This window comes from Tubulanus polymorphus, chromosome 4 (assembly GCF_964204645.1).
Source record: "Tubulanus polymorphus chromosome 4, tnTubPoly1.2, whole genome shotgun sequence".
Classification (NCBI taxonomy): domain Eukaryota; kingdom Metazoa; phylum Nemertea; class Palaeonemertea; order Tubulaniformes; family Tubulanidae; genus Tubulanus; species Tubulanus polymorphus.
In genome coordinates this window covers 2,114,844-2,139,054 of record NC_134028.1, presented here as the reverse complement: position 1 = coordinate 2,139,054, position 24,211 = coordinate 2,114,844, and the positions used below count along the sequence as shown (strand labels likewise).

The 24,211-nt window shown below is 39.5% G+C and overlaps 1 protein-coding gene across 1 annotated transcript in view; it reads right to left on the bottom strand.

Annotated features, from left to right (window-relative positions):
- Window positions 1–24,211, bottom strand: part of LOC141903200 (guanylate cyclase 32E-like) — a 47,876-nt gene that overhangs the window by 10,114 nt on the left and 13,551 nt on the right. Inside the window, exons 3-11 of the mRNA XM_074791246.1 lie at window positions 4,939–5,245; window positions 4,242–4,388; window positions 3,915–4,159; window positions 3,007–3,142; window positions 2,782–2,927; window positions 2,561–2,654; window positions 2,367–2,442; window positions 1,643–1,745; window positions 914–1,069 (exon numbers count right to left, since the gene is read on the bottom strand). Coding sequence (XP_074647347.1) covers window positions 914–1,069; window positions 1,643–1,745; window positions 2,367–2,442; window positions 2,561–2,654; window positions 2,782–2,927; window positions 3,007–3,142; window positions 3,915–4,159; window positions 4,242–4,388; window positions 4,939–5,245 — 1,410 coding nt within the window. The remainder of the gene's footprint in view (window positions 1–913; window positions 1,070–1,642; window positions 1,746–2,366; window positions 2,443–2,560; window positions 2,655–2,781; window positions 2,928–3,006; window positions 3,143–3,914; window positions 4,160–4,241; window positions 4,389–4,938; window positions 5,246–24,211) is intronic.

Below are 24,211 nucleotides of genomic sequence, written 5' to 3'. Positions count from 1 at the left end.
CTATACTAGACTATCTATCTTTGTAATCATTATTATCTGTGGCATTTGCTTCCTCCATATTTGTAATCAATCATTATTATCATTATTATTATTATTATCATTATTAATCAATCATTATTATTATTATTATTACTATTATTATTATTATTATTATCATTATTATTATTATTATCACTTTTATTATTATCATTATGAGTATCTTTACCTAAATTACTGAAATATTAATGGTTATGGTATATTGCCGTAATTATGATTATCATTGTATTTGTATTTGTATAAGTTATTGTTGTCATCATTATTAGAATTGTTATTATTATTATTAGTATTAGTATTATTATTATTAGAATTTGTATTATTATTATTAGTATTATTATTATTATTATTATTATTATTATTATTATTATTATTATTGATTAGCATTACATGTATTATTATTGTTAGCATTATTATTATTATTATTATCATTATTATTATTATTATTATTATTATTGATTAGCATAATTATTATTGTTAGCATTAAGATTATTAATAGCATTATTTATAAGTATCACTGCACATTCCCCTGCACTCTGCACAAGGTTCCAGCGCCTTAATTTTATGTACAGCCTGTTGGCTTGCACTGGATACCTCGTAACTGGTTTACGAAAATAAATAATTATTATTATTATTTTGACACTAATGGAATTTTAAGGAAGCTTCAAGTTTTCTATGAAAAGATCCCCTGAACACGGAATATGAAAATATTTCAAGCACCCAATATTCGTTAAAAAAAATCTGTAAGTGAAATAGTTAATTTCTGAGATGATCATCGTCATTTTTACTGTTTTTTTGCCAGACTGTAAAATGTAATAAAGATTCAAATGAAAATTGGGCGCCCAGACAACTGAAAGAACACAGTGCTTGTCGAGTATACCATTTTCATTTCTTTCTTCTGAGCTCGGCTTAAGTCGTAGTTACGTCTTTCTATTTTTTTCAGAGCGACAATCGTTCCTCTGTACGTCGCCGTCTTCGTGAATGTGTGTTCCAGCGAGAAGTTGGACGGTAGCGACCCCTGTGTCACCAGTGTACACTAAAAATGTGAAAATACATTATACAAACAATCGCTCTCATAAATCACGTTAGGACAATACGATCGAATCCGGTGAGTCATCAGTTTATACGGATTTAATTCATAAGCGGAAGGAAAACCGATTTTTCATACTTTCCAGAGAAAATTCAATAAACCTCAAACGGAGTGCCTTGTATGATAAAAGGATAGGAAATATCATTTACAATCCAACATTAATCTTTCGTTCAACATTTATCATAATTCAAATGTGAAAAAAATGATTATCTTCCATACGTCGTGACCATAGTCTGGGATGAGCTGGTTTTAGAAGCAGACAACATAAATTTGTGTATATTTTCCACGATAAAAGACGTGCTTTGCCGGTTATAAATTCAAGAAGGTCTATATAACTTATACATGTCCCGCCCAACGATGATGAGTCACGAATAAATTAGAAAGAGTTCGTTATGATGTTATCCGGAATTTAGTTCTATTCTATTTCAATAATGGTTTATTTCTTTCTAGAGATGATGTATGGATGAAGTGGGTTTGCATTTCGTCGAGTGTCGCTATATGTATAGGGTTTGTACGTACCCTACTTCCTCTGAATGCGCGAGAAGTGTTCTCAAGCGGTTGTAGATCAGAGACGTTAATCTTCCACAGCAGACCAGCTATTTCCTGTTCATTTCTCCAGTTCCTGCGACAGAAATTACCCGATATTCGCGTTAGAAATTCCACATCTCGTCTTCGTGTCACATTTATTGCAACATGTATCTTCAGAAAAAAACCTCGGAAAATCTCGATGATTTCGCAACGAGCACGATGCCGAGAGTAAAAACGGAACTAAAAAAAATTCACATCCTCATCGGGAAAGCGATCTGGCGTTGAACTATCATCAAATAACAGGCTCTCGCGGGTCACTCGCCTGTCATAACATTCCGATGAGTGGCGAACTTCAAAGCTGTAATTGTGCAACTTAAGACGCAATGCCATCTATTTTGCGGTACTTTACCGGCAATTAGTATGATTGTCGTTTATCAGCGTGTTTTAACGTGAATAAACATTAAATGCGGACATGTCGTAAAGAGCCATTTGTCGATAATGAAATGTGTGATGCTAGTTTCTATTTGGCGTCAGTTATTGCTTCATTAATGGTACTCAATTTACACAGTACCATAAGAAGTACCACGACACAGCGACGAATTGACGAGTTCGAACTGTCATACGGGAGAAATTCAGTCGCTAAGAAATAATTGGCGTATTTCCGGTTTTAGAGGGTGGTTTCCTCCTAAAAGCGTCCGTCAGAATTGATGCTTACCTGTAAATGATGAGCACGATTAGACCTGAAGTAAATATGATTCCTCCCAGGACGCCGCATACGATTTCCACGATAGCTGAAATTAAAGGCAAAAATAGTAAAACTACATATCGGTTTCATCGTTCGTATTTTTTCACTAGAAAAGTTGGAAAATATATTTTTCTCTTCATAACTATTGCGAAATAAGTCCTTACGAGGGCCGATGCATTTTTCGCCGTGATATCCGCAACTCGGTTCATCGAGTACATTGGCGAAGAAATCTTGACTTTTGGAAAACAATTTGAACTCCTGCAATTAATAATCGAAAATGTTACCCGAAACTTTACTTTTCTGCTTTTACGAATAACTATTTCTCCCGGGCGCTTCCGTACAGGAAAATACAAAATCTGAACAAAGACTAATTTACTGCAGATACCTGATCGTCGTTAGATATAGTTCGACGGAATCGACCGACGGGCACCATCTGGTAACCATCTCGACTGTCCAGTTCCCGTTTCAGAACAGTGTAATTACCTTCTGCATCGCCGCTTTGATCTATTGATATATCATACCCCAATATACCTACAAAATAGCAATATGAGAATGATTATGAAGGCGTAAAAAACATGGTTCACGTCGTTTTGGAAGTTATTTCACTTACTCCTGTAAACACGAGAACGTATAAGACGAGAGATCTCAGTTCCGTTCGTTGGACTCATATTTTTTCTTAGAATCTCATTTAACGCGTGGGCGTAAAGTATGACAGCATCGTACAGAAACGCAGCGTATACTGGTATCTGAAACGGAGAAAAACACTCCGATAATGCCTAATACTTCTCCGATCTTTCGATAACGTCGCGTAATTTGTGGATGGTCAATTGCTTTTTTATCCGGAGCATTTACATCTAAATCAACACATCAAGACGGACGGTTACTTCAAATGAACGTAATTCATGTCTCCGCAATAAGAAGACTTTACCAAAAAATGCAATCAAGATATTGTCTAAAGAGCCCATGTTTATCATTATCATAAATGAATCCAAACAATCACGAATGGCTAGAATTGTTAGATGAGTTTTGTGAAGCCTGTTACGTGTTTACGTAATGGATTATCTGTTATCTAGACATTGGGTCGTATATACGGACGTAAACTAGTTGATACGTATAAACTGGACGTGTAACATCATCCTCCCTCTGCAGGGACTCGAACCTGATGGCATCGCTACACTCAGCCACGGCACGAACCCCTGCATCAGTAGACCGGGTGCGCAGCTACATGCACAGCTTTCCGAACGAAAACTGGCGGCACCAATCAGATTGCTCGTTGTATAATCGTTGAGGCAAATTTCAAGGAAGAACTATAAATGGGAAACCCCGGGCTAAAATAAAACGGGATATCTGATTGGCTAAAAATCACATCATCTGAACTGCGCATGTATCTGCGCACACAGTCGATTATGGCAGGGTTTCGTGCCGTGGCAATCTCGATGCCATCAGGTTCGAATCCTTGCCGGGGGAGGATGGTATAACATGGACATATACCATGGACGTGAATGCTTTTATACGTACTTCTTGCGTGTTTAAACTGTTTGGACCTAGAGTTTCGAGTAGTTCCTCTTCGGTAATGCCTAATTTCTCCGCCGTCTTGGCGATATTACCGAACGGGTTTGAGAAATAGAACGGTGACTTGGCGTTGTACAGCGTCACTTTCTTTAAGAACTTTGTATAATTGGCGTTCATTGAAGGACTAGGAACGATAACTAGTAAAGACCTCGACGCGTGGACATTCGTCAGTTCACCATAGTTATACTCGTCTGAAAACGGAATATGAACATTTTAGGAGACGTTAAGTGATGTCCGGGATTTATCTTTTCGGTAGATTCGGTGCAGGCTTACAGTCGAAGTATCTGATACCGCTGTCGTTGTTGTACGGTTTTTGGTCGACATGGATAACCACATATTGACCCGTACTGAGCAGCTTCTTTTCCTCCAGTGCTGCCATAAAGTCTATCATTGCATTGTGTTCCCCGAGAAAGATATAAACTGAAAAATTTGAGAAAACAAAACTTAAACAACGCCGTGATATATTCGGCAGTCTAACAAAAATGCGTCAAGACGTAACGCGTTGCAAACTTTCAACAGTGCTTTAATTTCTGTTTCAACAACTGGATCGCTCTATTCAAGGCGGATATAATGTGACATGTAAAAATGAGAATATGTTTACGACGGCGGATATCATGTTCAAGAAGACAAGAGAGAAAGCGTGGCACTCCTCTAGCTGTCACAGCGGTACATGGTCACATTAAGACCGCCTGCTCTGATCTCGAGAACAAGGCGCCGTCGCAAATGATGTTATTAGGGTCGAATCAGCGAGATTCAAGCTGTTCAAAGTGTGAGAAAAAGCACTTTAATATCGGTTTCGCGTGGTTTCATGAACCGACATCAAAATCAACGTTGTCTATGGTGACAAGATACTTTTCGTATGAGCATTCATTTGACAAGTTCGCCATGATAGAATACGATTTTCCTTTTTTTTCATTTCGGCTGCACTAACCAATTTTGGCGTTCATAAATGTAAAGATAAAAAACTTACTTCTGGTATTGGAAGAACTGACATCGGCGATTCTTGGGAAGGGGTTTTGTAAACGTTTCAAATGTGGTTCTTTGAACGTGAATTCTTGGTTGATAGTGACGTTGTTTGTCTCTGATTGCGCGTACTCGCGCAGACTGTTCACCATCGGTTCACGTTTTCGGGATTTTCCGTAAACCAGCGTAAATTTCCGCCAGTTGAGGAATTTAAGCAGCGCTAATATGGATTTCGTCACCTGTTTATCAGTCGGTAACGTCCGCGTGAAAGTAGGATACAGTGTTTTGTTAGACGTCTTGTAATCGGCGCATTTCTGCAAATGAAAATATTCAGTTCTGAAAAAATCATAGAATGATATAATTCAGAGGCATCCTATTCTGACTACCTCACCAATGATAATAGGGTAACTTTTTAGAAAGGCACATACTAAGAATCAACACTAATTCCCAGTGTACCTGGTATTCTAAACCACACACACACAATAACTCATTAGATTCAGTATACTCAGGAAATCTTGCCTCATGAATTATCTTTAAAAGTCGTTTTTGGATTTTTGCTCTCTTTCTTGCATTTAAGATTTTTTAAGTGCCATTCGTGAGACACGTTTAAGGCATTCTTTATCCATCGCAGAATATCTTCATATTTGCACCTAGTATCTTTTTCTTGACACTGCTAACTGCGAAAACGTCAATATAGCGGTGACTCACAAAAATGAATCTTCGTGAGCTTTTCGTAATTTTTCCAGTTTTTTGGGGGGTAAACAGAGCACATGTGTAAGAATGAAAAGTGTTTGCCATTGGCAGAGCTAGTGAAAAAGATCGGAAGAAAGTCATCGACCGCCAAATACGCTCTAGCTAGACCTGCAGAATTTCAGATCGTTCATACTCTCGGATCTGCGAGTCACGAATAAACCTCTACCGTCACGCGAAAGCCATGTGTAGATTCGCTGACAGATGAAGATCGGTAAAGAGAATCGTCAGGAGAATGAAAAGAGGCATCGGCTTCTTGTTTGGTCAAAAATCAAACAGGTGATTAATTTCAACTGACAGTCAGTTCAAACGTACTCTTCATCGAGCACGTAACCAGTCATTTATCTAAATGTCAACGGAAAATAAGATTGTAATTCAAATTAATGATTTTCTGATGATTCGCTCTTGTAATGATAGCCCATACGTCGATAATCAAAATCGATAGTTTTTAGGGGTATTAATAAAGCGTGGTCAAGCGAAAGATTTAGTTTAAGAAGAGATTAAGTCGAGACATTGCGCCAGTGATGCAAATTCAATTTGGATTCAAATCTATTCAGATTTAACGCAGTACGACCTTGTCCCATGTCGGAAGTGATTTAATTGATTGACAATTAACGACCTCTTCGATTCGTCTGTTCGAATTGAATCCGATGATGATGATGCACCGATTGCACTTTTCAGCTTCCGCGCTAATTGCACAGATAACCTGGTTTAACTCGCCTCTTGATTGGTCCCTGATTTTTATATCCGGTCCTTGAATTTTGAATTCAAGTCCATCCGCCCCAATTCCGTCATCATCGAAGGCAATTAATTAGATATCTTTGGCGAACACCCGATCTGTTAAGTGAATAACCATTAACGAACGCAGTCATCGAAAATACCCGGCCGACATTAACCAGAATAAATTCATTTCGATTAAAGATATCGTTTTAGATTATATTTGAATATAGCCAGTGTTTGAATAGTATTTGATCTCAGTCCCTTGGAAAACTATTAAGGCATAAGTTTTTTCACGCTGCTATCCAGCCACCGAGTCCTGAAACCATGGACTAAACGGATCATCACTGCCAATAAACTTGCTTATAAGAATAGGTATAAGCAGTAACGAAAGTAAAGATCTCGGGCAAAACCTTGAGCTTAGTCGCTTTACCGTCGAGTAGAAATTATAGGTTTCCTGTATTGGAGATATTTACCGTTGTGTTTGTCCGCTAATTGTCATAGAAGACATATAATTCCGGCCGCTTAGCGATAGCTGATTTATGGCTTTAAACAACCACCAGCTGACAGTTACAATAATGACAATAGATTACCGTTACGATGCTCTCTGCATCTCGCCGTCTGTTCTCCTAGTTTATTACTGTCACACAGGTTAGATAAATAAGCTTGCGATTATATATCTTGGTTAACGATTATTAGTACGTAAAGTGCAAACCAACTTGGTTTTTTGACACCGAAAACCCGTTACAATATCATATTGATACGTGTTACGGATGAAAGTAGCATATGTTTGAGTTTCAACGTGGTTTCTAGCTAATTCCTCATCGGAACCGTTCATTTGCATTGGTAGTGGCGCAAGTTGAATACTCAGTGCGTCTGCGTTATGTGTGTCTATTCCATGATGAGGTAATGCACATTTTATCTCCTGCTGGTTGGTAATAGGTAAAATTTGCGAAGAGCGGTAACAAGTTTTGTTCTGTAATTACTCGATGCTAAAGCCGTTATCTGCCATCCCGTGTCCTCGGGCCTCTCGCAATACCGGCTCTAAATGACAATATAGATTAAGGCAACGCTTACGTCGGTGGCATTCTTTGCTAACGGTCAAAGTGGATTTATCTTTTCCATTATCAGGTGTGTTTTCCATTTCGTACCGATCGGTGATGGAACATCTAGCACCATCTAGTGCTCTACGTAATGACTGATTAAGCCAAAGCTACGGCTCGTATAGCACTAATCTCCACCGATTCAGCGATTTCGATGATATTGATAGGATTCAGGATTATTGCGGACAGTTCCCGCGGAGAATGAATCGATTAATAGCCCAAATCGACGGTAACACCCTACGCAATATGTTCCCCAGTTCAGATCATGGATCACTTTCTCGTCCGAGAAGCTTATTGTCGTCGGAACGGCATTCTTAATAAGTGAATAACAACTGAACCGCGATAATCTAATAAGTCGATGATATACATGTACGATATCAAATATTGACCGCAGTCATTAAGATTAACCTCTACGACAAATCGACCGTATCAACAGAGATAAGGCGAAATCTATAAATCTTCATACAGGGATGTTCCATCTTTCATAGCCGTGCCGTATCGTGGCTTTTCTATCGCTCTCAAGTAATATCGAGTTCATCGTGGTGGAGATTTAGAACGTATATGGAGTCGTAGAATCGTTATTCATTTATTCTACCTATGTATATATGTCTATATGTATATATGTACGAATTTGTCACAGAAAATTTGTTCAAATCGGGCTTTCAACGCCTTGAGTTTTGAGAACTCCTTTCCCTATATAGTTTACCTTATTAATCCTACGCCTTATGAATCCCATTAGTTCGAACCCCGTAATTTCATAATTTATTTTCAGGATCACAATAGGCCGACGTAGTGGTACCAGTAACGATATCAGTTTCTCTGACGTTTTTTTCTATTATCTCCTTCAGTTCGAACGTGAAGGATGTAGCTATGCCGAAAACCTGTTATCACTGCTTTGCGGCTATATTAGTTTAGTTTCAGATCTATCTTGACTGGCAGCGTAAATTAATGACCTCATCAAATCGAACCCACGAATCGAACGCAGATTGGATAAAGTTCCAACTGAATTTCACGAGCGGTAAGGATTAATTATTCAACCACCAGTATGGTGGTACTTCTGGCGCTGCTTCCTGACGTGGATCGGATGTCCGCCATCAATAATTTACTGCAGATTCAGGTCTGATTTCCCTGGTTCAAGTCGATTTTCGTGAGATGACCCTTACGAGAAACGTTCGAGTCGTCATGATGAGAGGTTGTCGACCTGGTATTAAGGAAAATGCTAGAAGGGTGTTGCTGATCATAAATGGTCTTCCATTTATGATCAGCAACACCCTTCTACGAGGAGATTTCTCAATGTTGTGGACCCGATTTCCAAATACAAACGATTATTTCGAGCGTTTTCGACAAAAATCAACGTCTGATATAAATCTTTTTACCCCGTTTACTTCGCACCATTAAACCATCCAGGACAGGGCTTGATTAGAAAGTAAAATTGACTTTCTCAGAAATTCCTCTCAGAATCTAATCAAGTTTTAATTGAAGAACGCTGGCATAAATCGAATGTATAGATCTGCATCGGCGTATGCGTAAAAAATAGGCCTACTTTTGATTTTTGTAGTCTCGGAAGGCTTGCATTAATGAATTAAAAAATCGACCGATGAGATTCGTTTTCTCAACGGAACCGACGCCACCGCTTGATAAAGACTGAAAGACTGCGTGTGAAAAAAAAACCAAATTAAAATCGTTCCCCGAGGATGGCCTTGTAGTGAAGTGAGTAGAATGAGTTTTGCGTCGCTGTGGTTTTAACACCTGGTTGAACGATTCCTCGTAGCTTCTATTAGACAACGATTGTGCAATAATTAGAAACCCGCAGCAAAAATAGAACGCGTTTCCACGAAGTAGCCGGAAGTAAGAGAGTTTTTCTGCAAATGTCAGTATACCGAAAACCGTCGTTTCGGCTGAGATCCGCGGTGCATCGAAAATCCATAACCGCGGCCTGAAACTTTTAATTAATGTGGCGAAACACGCAGCTCTTCAGAAATCAGAAAAATAACTGGTTCCCGATGTGTATCGTAAAGTAGGAAATCTAGTTTTTAAATCATTAATTAAGCTGACGCGTCGGATACAGGATGACAAGTGACAGTTTCGAGAAAATAATTGGGTCAATTACGACGTATCTCCGTCATCCTCAGAACACATCAGCTTTCTCAAGCATAACTAGATTTGCCGCGAGAGGCTCAACATTTCAAAATCTGATTACGCGTCAACTTGACCTGGGACACAGTGCTCTAGATTCAACCAAAGATTTGGGATGTCTATATAGTTTTACGTAGTTCAACGTTGAAATTAGAACGTTCGTTTGGATTTTTCTTATCAATATCAGAAACAATTATTTCCTCCTACAAATTGCCTTCGTTTAACGGAAGAATATGTTTGTTTACTAAACGAAGCCAATAGACACGTCTTGCGAACTGTTTCTATAGACGTATTCAGAAAAAAGCAATAACGAAAACTATCATTAATCGATAGCAATCACGCTAAGTGTGCTTGTAACCTGATTAGATATTCATTAGAAATAAAGTATTACATCTGCTGTTGAATTCCAGATGCTCCTCAAATCGACGTGTGAAGAACGTCTGCGGTCGCAAAATACTGTGCTTTCATGATAAAACACGAGTTTTCCATTTGATATTAAAAGCATATTAACAAGTTTTCATCATCTCGTTATTACCATTTACAAGTAGAATGTGCTTATGTTCGACTGATGTGTTTCACGGATCATTGAAGCCTCTCAGAAAATGTTCTTTCGATTATGCTTTTTGCAGTAACCAAATTGTCCGTTTAAGCAATCATTGCTTGGAATTTCTTGACGTTCATAAACAAATCCAAATATTTTGATCTTTCGGAAACTATTTCTTTTTACTTTACGTTTAGACTCAATGCCTCAATCTGATTTTGAAACCAGACACAGCTCTCTGATTCTTGGTGTCACGTTAACACGGGAAGCTTCGTTACGCGTAATACCTGAAAAACTGTTAAGTTCTATTTCGTCACGCTCGATCTCGCGTCATGAAATAGAACGGGATTTTTTAGGGATTAATCAGAGTGGGTAAATCCTTTCGTTACAAAAAATATTCGATGGGGAAATGAACTGGAAACGCTCAGTTGTAAATTGAAACGTTTACTATAAAGCAACTCTTCTCATGATTTATTGAAATCAATTAACAGCTGCTGCGAATGATCGTTATTGCGTCTGCTGAGCTCACGAGATAAAATCAGTGTCGATCTTACAATGAATAAGGATTAATGCGATGCGGAACTTGCTTGAGCTGTAAAATCCTTTAAATCTAATGACAGGAGATACGCGTGCATTATCACTTATACTCCATTACATCGTAATAGACGAACCTGTCATTTTGGACTCAATGCACGTATTGAATTTTTCCCTTTCCTCTTCGTAAAAGCGAAAGACTTGAGTCTTGTTTTTGATTTCCTATTAAGGGGAAATTATCTTTTTCAAGTGGAAATCATCCTTAAGATATATATCGGTGAAATGTGTAGCATGAGTAAGGAATGTATTGTTATAGTTGTTTGAGAAGTAAGCGGCGCACACCGAGTCGTTTCATTTCGTATTAGCGCTTTCTCTCTCTTTCTATCTCTCTATCTCGCTTTATGTAATGTGCTGTGATACGATCACCTTTATATTGTTTTACAAGGATCATATATCCGAAGGGCGCAACAAACTCCAGGAACTGCTAAGTGCAACACGCGCAGCGAGACCCGGAACCCCGTGTAGATTTCATGCGACGAAAAATAAAAGCCTATTCGTCAACAACAGCTGTAGCGATGCAGCGGTCGCAGGGTTGTTCAAGCCTAAATCTTATCCCGTCACGAGTTATCAGCTTATTTTCACATTGACAAGAAAAATATCTGTACGAATAGCTGAAACGCGCACGCGGCTATTGCGCGTCGAGGCATAATTCACGTGTCGCCACCTGAGGAATACAATTAGAGAAGACGAAGAAAATGGTGCCGAAAGAGACGCTTAGCAGTTTACTCAGCACGGTTCATAAATGACCAGACGATTAATTGTTATGTAAAGCGGAAAGATGGGGAACCATAAACGCAGCCATTCATCAAAACACCAACAACTCTTAATGTCCCCAATCGATGAGCATTTGCTTCCACTAAGTTCAAGGGAAAGTAATTTTCACTCGATGTGGTATTATATCTTCACCGTTCAGAAATGGTCGTAAAATTGTTTTTTTTCTCCTTTTATACGTATTGCTTCATCTTGAATTGCAAACGCACAATCTCCGAAGTTACTCGTGAACGGCGTTCCGCATTCGATTTTTTTTCTACTACTAAACCTAAATGATTGCGGCATTCCACGCAAAGATCGTTGATAGATACTGACAATGACACGTCGCTCGAATATTCCATATACTATCTAACGATGAATTTGATCACAGCTTATTCCAAAGATTGAAAGATCAATTGACAAATAAGGACACGTCCGCTACAACCGTGTTAGACGAATGACTGACGCGTTTTTCATTTGACAATTCCGATGTTTTAACAAATCGAAAACGACCGCACGGCGCGGCCTCGCTACGTCAGACGATCAACTATAGCTCGCGGTCAGAACATGTTCACCGTGAATGATGGCGGATTGATGATGGGTTATAGCGCCAATTCTCAAGATACCGGTAGAAAAAATAACGCACAGACAAAACACGCCGTAGTCATCATACATAATTCATGGACGAAACGGCGAACAGAAATGGTGTCACATATAAATCATTGGCCTTTACGAGTATAACTTTCATCTGTCATTATATTTTCGCCATAAAATCTGTAGCCGATGGCTTTTTTCGCTGATAACGATTCGATTCGGCATATCAAATAATGTTGTAGGCAAACGATTTATTTATCCATGATGTCTTTTTCTTTCACTCTAGATAATAAAATAGCCCGCTCATCTTTTATTTCTTGATTTCTATACCGCGAATGCCAAGGCGGGCATATCCATACAAAGAATCTTCATGGGAACATATTTCACCCATGCGTCATCAGGGCACACACAAGACAAAGCTAATCAATCTATCAAAAATTCATAAAGACTATGAATTTTTGATATTATATATGAGTTTATGATAACATCATCTTCACAAATAATGCCAGCCTAGGCTTACAAGACACAACATAACACAGAGTTGGCCCATTTTCTATATTTTGGATTTGTCGACTTATTTTGTCATACAAATGACTTCAAACGTGAGTGGACCCCGTCCATAACTGCGACTGAGTTCACGCGAATGAACAAAAAGACCAAGGTCCAATTTTTTTCTGGTCTGCGTCCGTTGCGTTCGACGGATCGACTGCGACGATTCTCGCTATTCGCTAATAATGTCACGTAAACACGTTATGTCTAACGAAGCTTTAACTGTTCGCTATAGATTCCGTCGTGGCGACCATCAACCGGTTCCCGTACAGCCACATCGGGGCCATTCGCTGTAGTTTTACTGCCGTCCAGCGCCAGTCGCCGTCGCTTTATTGACGAATGCGAACATTTTATGAATGTTGTAATAAACTACGAGTATTTAATCTGAACGATTAGTTTTATAGTCGAATCGCCCTGAAGTTATTATTTTTACGGTCGTAAAATATCTTCACCCAGCACGCGAGTACATTAGAAACATCTTTTGCGTAAAGATAAATTATGAGATAATTGAATTCACTCAATCTGATTATTCAGATTTCATTTTGTCGTAGGGCCCATCAGCGGTACGGTGCGCATGGTGTCGTATGGCCCAGCGGTACGGTGCGTATGGTGTCGTATGGCCCAGTGGTACGAAGCATATGGTGTCGATAGCTGTACTTTGTGCCGATAATCGAATATAATTTCCAATGTTTTGAGGTCACATTATGATACATACGCCTTAACTCGATTCGCCCCGGAGACCTAGACCTATAGCATTCTCCGACTGCGTTAAAAACCTTCTTTCGGAGTCTCATTATCAATTCAGCAACTGAAAGTCTTCAGACATTTTGTCATTTTGAGACAATATTAATTCGTAATTTGTAACTTCACTCATTGCGCCCTGACGGATCTTACCACCGATTCAAACAGTCGCCTGCACCTGTCTCCTACAGAATGCGTTTTCGCCTATTTTTATATCTACCAAATTGATCGCTACTAATTAAAAGTTGTCGTTTTGGTTTGTTCCGGCTCTTGTTCGCTTCGGATTCAAATACTCGGAAGCTAAGGTAAACTTCTACGGATTTCGTAATTAGTCGACTAGTGGTCGGAGCTACGTAATAATCGAACGCAGTCTACGTATTACACAGCGTCGGCCATCTTGGAAATAGGTTCGGACTACAGCGACTGTGCTCAGATACGTTGTTCGCCATTGTTGTCGGACCATAATTTCGACTAACATTTCGCAAATAGTCGACTATCTGCGATAATGGTAGTTCAAATGGTAAACATGGTTGCTCGACTCAAAACACACGTCTTAAAATAGAGGTTTTGCACTTTTTGACTCCAAAGCGAAATCTATTTCATAATTCCACTTCAACGTACAAAATCGATCCTCATCAAACTTCACATTCATTTAAATGAATACTAACCATTTCGAATTGCACTTGAAAACTAGAATTTCTAGCGTTTCAATTTTCCAACTCATTAAGAATTGATTATTTCCTAAAAATCACGCGAGGTTTCAGAAATCTCGGGGAAATTTTGACAAGTTAACGCGAGAAATCACGACGATGTCGCTATTTGATTATCGATAGATGATTCCAAATCCAGCATTCAATTGATTAGATTTTGTTCAGGTTGATTTGTGGCTGAGAACTCGTTCGTATATGTCGATGTCACAGTTTAATAGCCATTGATCCGCGCGCATCGATTCAATATTCCTGTTATCGTACTGGATCCGGACGATCGCTTTTAGATGTTTTTTTCTCGTTAACATCGGAAGGCTTAAAAGTTCTCAATTTCCGCAAACTATCGTTAATGGTTAATGTTATTTACGTTCGGTTGTTAATAGAAGCTTTCCTTGCGAAGAATCTAATCAAGTAGAAATGAGACACAATACATATATAATGCTCATCTTAATCTGTATGTCTTAACCCAATTGCTAGACAGCTTAATGAAACCCATCCTCACTTACCAGGGTTTGATTGCCCGCGACAAAGCTCACGCCAACAAACCCTGGCCGCTAACCCTTCGTTGATCTAATACATTGCCCAACATTTCTCGGGCGGGCAGGTTACCGCTAAGCGGCTATCTAACCAACCCGTCCGCCAAAGAAATCTTGGGCGGCCAGGGTTTGTGTCGGCGTGAGTTTCCACCGGAGGCCATCGAACTCTGGCAAGCGAGGATGAATGAAACCTGGAGTAATCATTTAACAGGAGATCGTGGTTGAAAGGAAGAGAACATTTTACTGCCTCATCGAATACAGAAATTACTCCGTTTCATTCCGTTTTTCTTCCTTTTGTCCCTTCAAAAAGAAATGAATCAAATCACTCATATACAAAATACTCGAATCAACAATCTCCAGAATATAGATATCATTGACGTAAATAAAACTTCATTTACTCCGCAAACTTTCTTTATGAAAACTTGTTCTGCTTGTATGATTTAAACTTCCGAATGACTGAGAATTCTCTTTATACATATCTACCAATCCGTCAGCACCATTGGCGACATATATGTATACTTGAACCCGTAACCCCGGTCAATTATTTTGATATACACTAAGTCGTGTATATAGTATAAGTATTTATGGATTAAAAGCTATCCATCCATGCATCTTCAGCTTTCACACCTCGCGGGTAATTTATCCTGGAAATCAGCCATATGTGAGTCTCTTATCCGGACCTTATTGATTTGGGTTTGTGGATTATATTCCCCTCACGGCTACGCGAGGTTGCGGCGCTTGTGTTTCCGCATGCGTGTGTGTAATGAACCGTAGTGTTATTCCAATGCGCACCTAGCGCGCCAATCTCATCACTTAGGAATCGTACCACGACGGAATCCCGATCTGTGCGGGTTTTAACTCATATCAGATCTAACAGATACCCGGCACTTATGAGCCGCGTTTAATAGAATTAACTGATAAAACCCAAAACGACGTCAGGAATAACGAATGCGACAACGAAAAATCTTATCAACTCTGAAATCAGGGAAGCATCATTCTGATGTACGCCTGGTGCGCGGCGTCAAAATCACGGATGAACCATAACTAGAAAACCCGGGCTGAAATAAAACGGGTTAGTGTGGCACGGTTTCGTATCATGACGAGTCTCGTTGCCATCAGGTTCGAATCCGAGGGAGGATGATATCTGTGTTTGACCATTTTCACTGCAGCGCTAAGTTCACTCAGGTGCGCGGCAAACTCAGCGCATTTTGCGCTGCTTTCGTTGCCAATAGCTTATGTAACCGTAACTCGTGACGCCATACCGGATGGGATGAAATTTATATTTTGAATGGTTATTTAGCATCTTTGACACGGTCGAAATGTGTTTTAGAATAGTTATGATGCCTACACGCTTGCAGCATCACCTTTGTTGAGCACGATTCAACTGCACGGGCTTTACTTCATAAAACGCTGAAATGTAAAATTATAGTTGGTTTGACGAGTGTAATGTAAATACACAAACATTAAGTCATATTTCATAATAATCTCAATGTCCTAACAATGCCCTAATTCTCACACCGCATACGCGCTCTTCAGTTGCATTAAAATTTGATTAAACGAGTCGCTAATGGCTGCAGGAAAATTGATGATTTTCGTCATTAAGGCAGTTAATTGACTTTTATCAGCGTGTCAGCAGTTTATCAGGACTTGCTTTTGTGTTTGATCGACACGCGCCGGGATTTATCTCCTAATGCGACTCTCCACGTCGACGATAGCAGCAACCATAAACGTTGACGATGCTCTAATGCGACATTGTTGTTAACCCGAATCGGTATTTTCGAAAAAAATAAGCGATTCAGTCGAATTCCCCCATCGAGATGATACCAAAAAACCGACATGAGTAGATTTACAAAAGCCAATGATGCATTAAATATAACTTGCCCCTGTCGAGTACTGACAGAGCCGTCTCGTAAGTTCACTCGTAATTTTACTTGAACTGAAACCATTTCTGCACCAAATATTCTTTCAACGAGTGCACCAGAATGTTACTCAAAAACTCGAGGAAACACAAAATGCCGATATATCGAGGAAGATGAATACTCGTTCATCGTATCAATTTAGCTTTCATTAAAACTTCTAGAAAGTGCATTATTATTGATGGTTTGTCGTGAGTTTCCTTTTTCTGCAAAATCTCTAAGCTTTGATTATTAAAATCACACGGTTATGACCTGTTATTTGTAAAATGATAGTTGCTTATGATAGAATTATTTCTAATATCCATTATTTTCTGTTATGATTGATATACGGCAGTGTAGTTGTTAGAGACACCACACCAACCCAACGGGCATTTTAATCTCTCTAGTTATCGTGTTATCAAAGGATTGTTTGATTCCTTTGAAAATGCGAGCGAATAGGCTCAGAATATCAGTTTATTGAACTCACGTTCAAGGTTTGAGAAAGGTTTGATTAATATTTGTCACTTTCGCTACAGATGGCGGCGATCGCTTTGCGGGCTTTCAGTCCAAACAATCGCTAAAACATTAAGATTGTGGCTCCTTGAAATTGCATTAAGCTTTTTTAAGATGTCTCTCGAGTATGGTAAATCAAATCGTTTATACAGACACAAAAGTCTCATCTCGATTTTTTTGTTATAGTTTATGACCAATGTCAAATATAAATTTTGAGACATATGTGAGCGAAATTTTGACGATTTTCAAAGAAAACTTGAGAAACCAGAGGGCAAAATAAAGATCGATACCATTTCATTTCGCGATGGCGGTTTTTCTCGCCATCAAAAGAAATCTAGTATCGAAGCAACGTTTTCGTGATTTGGCTTTTGGCAACAGATCGACATACGCATAGGGAAGACTACTCCCCAGCCACAAGACGCCATATCAGATAATGAAAAAACTCTCATAAAAACCTGACTTGTTTTTCAACAAAAAAGGACGAACGTTGAACCCATTTACATACTATCATCTTAATACGGACTTTAGCAGTTGATGGTGTGACCTATGCACCAAATTGATACCAGCTGAGCTAAGCGACAAGTTTAAGACCGGGGGAAAATATGAAATGCAATCCCAGGTCTAATCAACGAGATGCCGGTAACTGTTTATAAGAAATGCCAATGTTTGAAATATTTTGATGGGAAGAAAAATAATATGATACGTAAAGGGTCTGTTTTTGATCGCATAGTCGCAATAGACACGAATCATAGAATTAAACCTTAGAGATCGCTATGCATTTTACCCCGATATCGTCTAGACGTCTGGATAAATCGCATTTATTTTATCAATTAACAAATTGCTAAGACTGTGACCTTGGACAGACCTTATTCCTTCACCTCAAAACACAAAATGTCTGTCGCGCACGCGCCCTCCACATGTGGCGTAACTTACTTTCGCATCACACTCGGTTTTCAGGTTTTATTTCCGAGCAAAGGATAATTATCAAAACGGGAAATAAACCTGTGATAAATCACAGTGCATGGGATTTCCGCCATACATCATTATTACGACTCATGCGTCTTGCTTAAGCGACGGTAAATTGTGACAAATTATATGAACTTTATTTACACATCGAATAAACCGAATGGGACAGTGAACTGAGTGACCTCAATGAATCATGCTCATGAATCATGAATTTTGATCAGATTAAAATTAGAAGAAAATCTTTAAAGAGGGACTCGAACACGCTACCGATGTTGTCCTAGGCCAGCACTAACCGCTAGACCATCGAAATCACTTGCCGAGGCGGATTGGTGTGGCCTAAAGTGTGCTTACGACCTATCGTAAGGTCGTAGCCAATGAACAGGGATGTATGCATCAAATGAATTAGGCATTCGGTTTAAAAAGATCGTGGATCTCAGGTGGCCTGAAGATAAGATCCGACAAACGAGTCTTGGCCGGGTATCGGTGACTCGACCTCCCGTGAAACAGTAAACATTCGATGTCACATCGTAACTTTGAACACAACACCCAAAATACGTCCCTATTATACAAAAATGCGTATGTGGCGTTAGTTTGATATATTCGCAGGTAATTAATGCAATTTACAATCAATTAAGCCTTCAGGATTTAGTGATTATCTTCGTGGACGGACTGTTATACTGCTTCTATCTCAGAAGCGACTTATCTATTTCTTCCGTCAGATAATTTGACACGGACAAAGTCCGGATGGCTTAAGCTATATGTTAGCGGGAGATTAATTAGAAAGGTGCTTTGATCGAGCGATTTGCGATGAAGGAAGCGGACATGATTTACTTAATGCCGTCTTCGGATTTATCTATGCGTTGTCTATGAATATATATCTATTTATGGTCAGAATGATTAGATCTAATTAAGTTAACTTATGACGACAGCGAGTTCAGACAAATCAAGTATACTACAATATAAGAATATAATATATCTATTTTGCATAACACCCAAAAGACGCTAAGTTTCACCATATATTCGTGAATGTAAGAATAGATATTTACGACTCGTTGGGTTATTTTTGAAAAACAAATCCAATCTATGGACCGGATGAGGGGCGTCTTTCGGCGGCTGATGTCACTGCCGTGTCAACGTCATGTTTAATTCAGTCGTTCGGGAAGCTGATTTACGCCGGGAAACAAGTAGAAAAACGCTAATGACAGAGCGCGGAAAAGTCTAAGGCGGAAAGACCGTGCGCGTAGCTGTTTGTAGTTGGTTTCTAGGTTGGTATATTAACCGCGCTCGTTAGCTGACTGCATAACTACCTTGCCATCCGTTGAAACGGCACAGGTTAGATTATTCTGACCGATGAGGACGCGTGATATTTTCGCCGTGGTAACGATAATTGCAGGTTCGTGGTTCCTTTGTGACAATGGAACTGGTAGTAACCCTCTTTGCTGTCCATCTTAATCTGGAAAGATGCATTTTGAATCACTTTCTTCCTTATTTCGACGCATACCGTTCTTCAACATCACTATGCTCCACTCATTTCCTGTATTAGACGTAAATGGAGTGACCAAAATAGTTGTCAGCTCTCCAATCGTCTGGATCACCTCATACATGATTAGACTATAAGCAAAACGACACTGCAGGTAGATGCAGCCACTGCGAACTTCGGTTTTCATAGTAAGTCGACTAGTAGTGAAACTAATGACCGAACGCCCTACAGTTTCCATGTGTCGGCCATCTTGGAACTAGGTCTAGTCCACAGCGACCGTGCTCAGTGGCGGACTATAGTTCCGACTCGAATTGATTGATTGAATTTCAGTTTCACTCGGCTTGCAAGTAGTCGACTCTAACTCTGATAACCGAAGTTCGCCCATGATGCTATTTCGTAGCAAAGAAACGGCGACCATATTGAAAAAGAGATGGCGCTGGTGGCAATAATATCCGTTCACGTACGTAATTTCATTGGCCGAAATCCTTTTAATATCTAGCGCCTACGACGCGGCTCAACGTGGTGTTGGGTCCGGCTTAGTACGTCAGTACAGTCCTAGATAATATCCGCTCATGGCTAGAAACGTTCTGGTCGTAATCCCTCTCCTTCTTCGAGATGTCGACATTTTTACCATTTGTCAAGCAACAGCAATGCAAATAACGGCACATAATACATTAACAGCGTGTTATGTCTCGAAAATGCCAGTTGATACCCCGGATCTAGAGTGGGAACTGCTTAACGGTCGAACGAACATATTGCATTAAGAGTAAAATCCAATGAACATTATAGTAGAAGAAAACGTCATTCTATCAGGTCAGTTAGTAACGGAATAAGGCCACCGTTAAAATTGTAGAAGAACATTTCTAATTGATTTTTCTCCTCGACGAATGCGTTTTAGCAGAGCCAGCTGTCTTTAATGGTTTTTATGGTAGTTTTTAAGGAAAAGGGAATGCGCCATATCCTATCCCATTGATGCATCTAATAAACTGCGACGTATGTTGCTTTCAAAGCTGTTACGCAGCGGTTTTAGTGTGGAAGTGATTTTGTTTCATTCTAGAATTATTCATTCGTATCTGGATTTGTAGTTCCGAGTCTAGAGCACGTACAGGGCGATGCAGTCAACCACCAAAGTAACCTTGGAAAAGGTTGATTATAGATAGCGTCGACAGATACAGAAGTCAAATACTTGTGTAGGCCTAGAATTCCCAAGTACTCCAAACTTATCAGTAAACTTATCAGTAACTCTCCTGTAATGGCAAGTAACAGTTTATAATCAAAAGATTTACTTCATAATATCTTATCATTGCTTACTTAGTTAATTCATATATGTAATAAACTCGATTGAGATGGATGTATAGAATATCAACGTAACGACCAACAAGATTATTGCATTTCTTTCCGCAATCATCATCATTCGCAAGAAATATTGCATATTTCACGTTGCGGGCGATTCTCCGGTACAGTTATTAGTAATCAATTTAAATCAAACACGATAACATTCCTGACATGACTGGCGCGGAAGAAAACAAACAAAGTAGGGGGCCAATGGACTAACTACTCTATTGGACCGTTCAGCTCAATAGCGAAAACCATGTTCGTAGTTAGCAAGTTTCTGAACAATTCTGTATACAGAGCCTGGCGAAAAAAGCGGGAAAATAACGAGAAAGTGCTTATTTTTGTCAACGTTATCTCGATTACAATTGACAGTTCGGTGTCAATATAAGAAAGATATGCACGGAGCTTACCGGACATGATAAGTCCTTGGTCGTAACAGAACCTTACATAAAACGGATGAGGTACTTATTAAGTGAATTATGTTTGCTGAAGACCCTGTAAGCGATAGACGGTGAAGAATAGGCTTTGTTTTGACAGCTGACGACGCTAACAATTATATCCATGACGCCTTCAGGAAAAAAGTGATTGATATCAGTCTTAGCATGGGAGTGTTCATAAAAAAGGTACCTACAGGGCGCGCGCGTTCTGTCATACCGCGTATATGTGATTAGTTTATTTCAGATTTCTCAACGACACCATAGAAGTGTAAGCGAACTTCTACAACGACACTCAAGAAGTTCATGTTCTTCAGACGGACGCCGTGGAACATGGCCTATACTGAAATATAAAGGCGACGTATAAGCGATATTTGCAAGCACGGAAGGGCGTGAAAAGTAGCTAATTCTAAGCGAGTTACACGTAGCGAATTGACATATTATTAAATGTCAAAAATCCATCATAACTCGTGGTACGGGCTCTTGACGTCTCATCGATACTTTTTCAATCTAACGAGCAATTTCGGTTTAAGTTCCATAAGCTGCAGCGTTGCTGGGTTAAATGCGCTATTTTTCATCGAGAATGGGATGGCATTACTGCGAAATGAATTAGATTTTATTCTTTGATGCCTCATCTACGAGCAATTTGCATTTCGAGTGGCGTTTGGCGTGATAGATTTCAATAAAAAGAGCGATACGGTATTTAAGGCCTGGTTATATTCTTCTCTTCGTCTCTGGTATGCCGTTACATAGTAAGATCACATGATTGTATCCAACGTTGTTATCTTAAGTAGCCATTTCCATCTTATATCTGACATTCCTATTTCCATTCTTCCGTTGATCGTTACACCACCAGTGTAAAACCCGTTGCAGTTTATAATTTCAATTTCGGTTTATCGTGATTCGATTTAAACGAAATTCCAACGAAACCAATTCCAACGAAATATTTTTTCAAGATGTGCTGCAATGGCCAGATCGCTTTGAAGGTTCCCGCATTCTAATCCGTATAGTTTGTGGAAAGAATTCCATATTCAATGGTTTCACAAGGACGTCGATGTTCTCAACAACTCCCAGCCTCGCTAATCTATTTATTGGTGTATCGATATGTAAATGCACGAATTTGGTAATGAGTGTCGTTTGTCCCTCCCGATCAGCTCTTCCTTTCTGTCGTATCGTGAACCACGGTAATGGCGTCTAGAGTGTTTCTACCACGCTAACCGTGCCGATGGCGAATCTTGGACAATTTTCCCCGGGGATGTTTCAGTTTCGGTAACCTGACACGACACCAGTAATTGATTTCCAACCGAACCGTCGATATGCCACCTTGAGTATGTGACCTGTGCCTGCTCTATACTGCTATTACAGGCGTTGTCAGTTGAAGTTCTGGTATAAATACCGACATTTCTGTTGAAACGATCGATTAATGATCCCTAATCATAGTTTGCATTAGGCGTTACCCTGCACTGATCTATCTAACTATTTTAATGAGACATGATGTGACAGAAACCTGTAATATTCATATCCTCCACTGCTTCGATGATGAACTCAATTATTGCATTACTACATCATATCCACAGCCCGGATCATAATCGGTTTCAATTTCAAAACATTCATAGCAAATCTAAACCACATACCCAGGCCATGCTATTTAAAAAGTATATACGCCCTATTTCTGTCCGAGGCCCAGATAGAAAGCTTTATACAAATGCTTTCCTTGTTGAGAAAACTAGGAAAGTAATATTCTTTTTGACAGCTCCTTTTTACAAAGTCATCGACAGAGGTTTATTGAAAAGTAATAGTTGCTGTCATACTTTAGATGACCTTTTTATGTCGCAATTACCCGTTGTTCCTGTTTGGTTATGTTTACTGACCGCGATGTGAAAGGGCGGTAGCGTTAATGGAAAAGGCTGAGGAGACTCAAATGCCATTAAAACGGCTCTGAAGTGACTAACATGTCATTATTGATAAACCACCGGCAGATTCTTATCCAGGTTCAGTTTTCCGTTAGTTCGCTGTATGAAGTATCACTTTACTGGCAATGTAAATATAGATATATAAGACAGTTTGAGGTTGTTTGATTTGAAAAAGAAAACGACTCCTCGGACATTGGCAGAGACCATAGAATTCCATAGAATTCCGAATAACATCTTGTTAAAGAAGAGACCAAAAAACTTTAAGTGTCGGTTGTATGTTAGAACGATTGAAAATTGTTCGAATGAATTCGTAAATTCAAACAAAATATGAAACTCGTGGTTAAACGAGAGATTGTAAGGGGTTCCTCTGAAACTCGTGGTTAAACGAGAGATTGTAAGGGGTTCCTCTGAAACTCGTGGATAAACGAGAGATTGTAAGGGGTTCCTCTGAAACTCGTGGTTAAACGAGAGATTGTAAGGGGTTCCTCTGAAACTCGTGGTTAAACGAGATATTGTAAGGGGTTCCTCTGAAACTCGTGGTTAAACGAGAGGTTGTAAGGGGTTCCTCTGAAACTCGTGGTTAAACGAGATATTGTAAGGGGTTCCTCTGAAACTCGTGGTTAAACGAGAGGTTGTAAGGGGTTCCTCTGAAACTCGTGGTTAAACGAGAGATTGTAAGGGGTTCCTCTGAAACTCGTGGTTAAACGAGAGATTGTAAGGGGTTCCTCTGAAACTCGTGGTTAAACGAGAGGTTGTAAGGGGTTCCTCTGAAACTCGTGGTTAAACGAGATATTGTAAGGGGTTCCTCTGAAACTCGTGGTTAAACGAGAGATTGTAAGGGGTTCCTCTGAAACTCGTGGTTAAACAAGAGATTGTAAGGGGTTCCTCTGAAACTCGTGGTTAAACGAGAGGTTGTAAGGGGTTCCTCTGTATTTGTCTCTGTCGGGTGTTTTTTTCTAAATATATCGGAGAACGACCGACTTTTAGATAATTCATCTCAATCGAGATTAACATCGACAAGTTTTC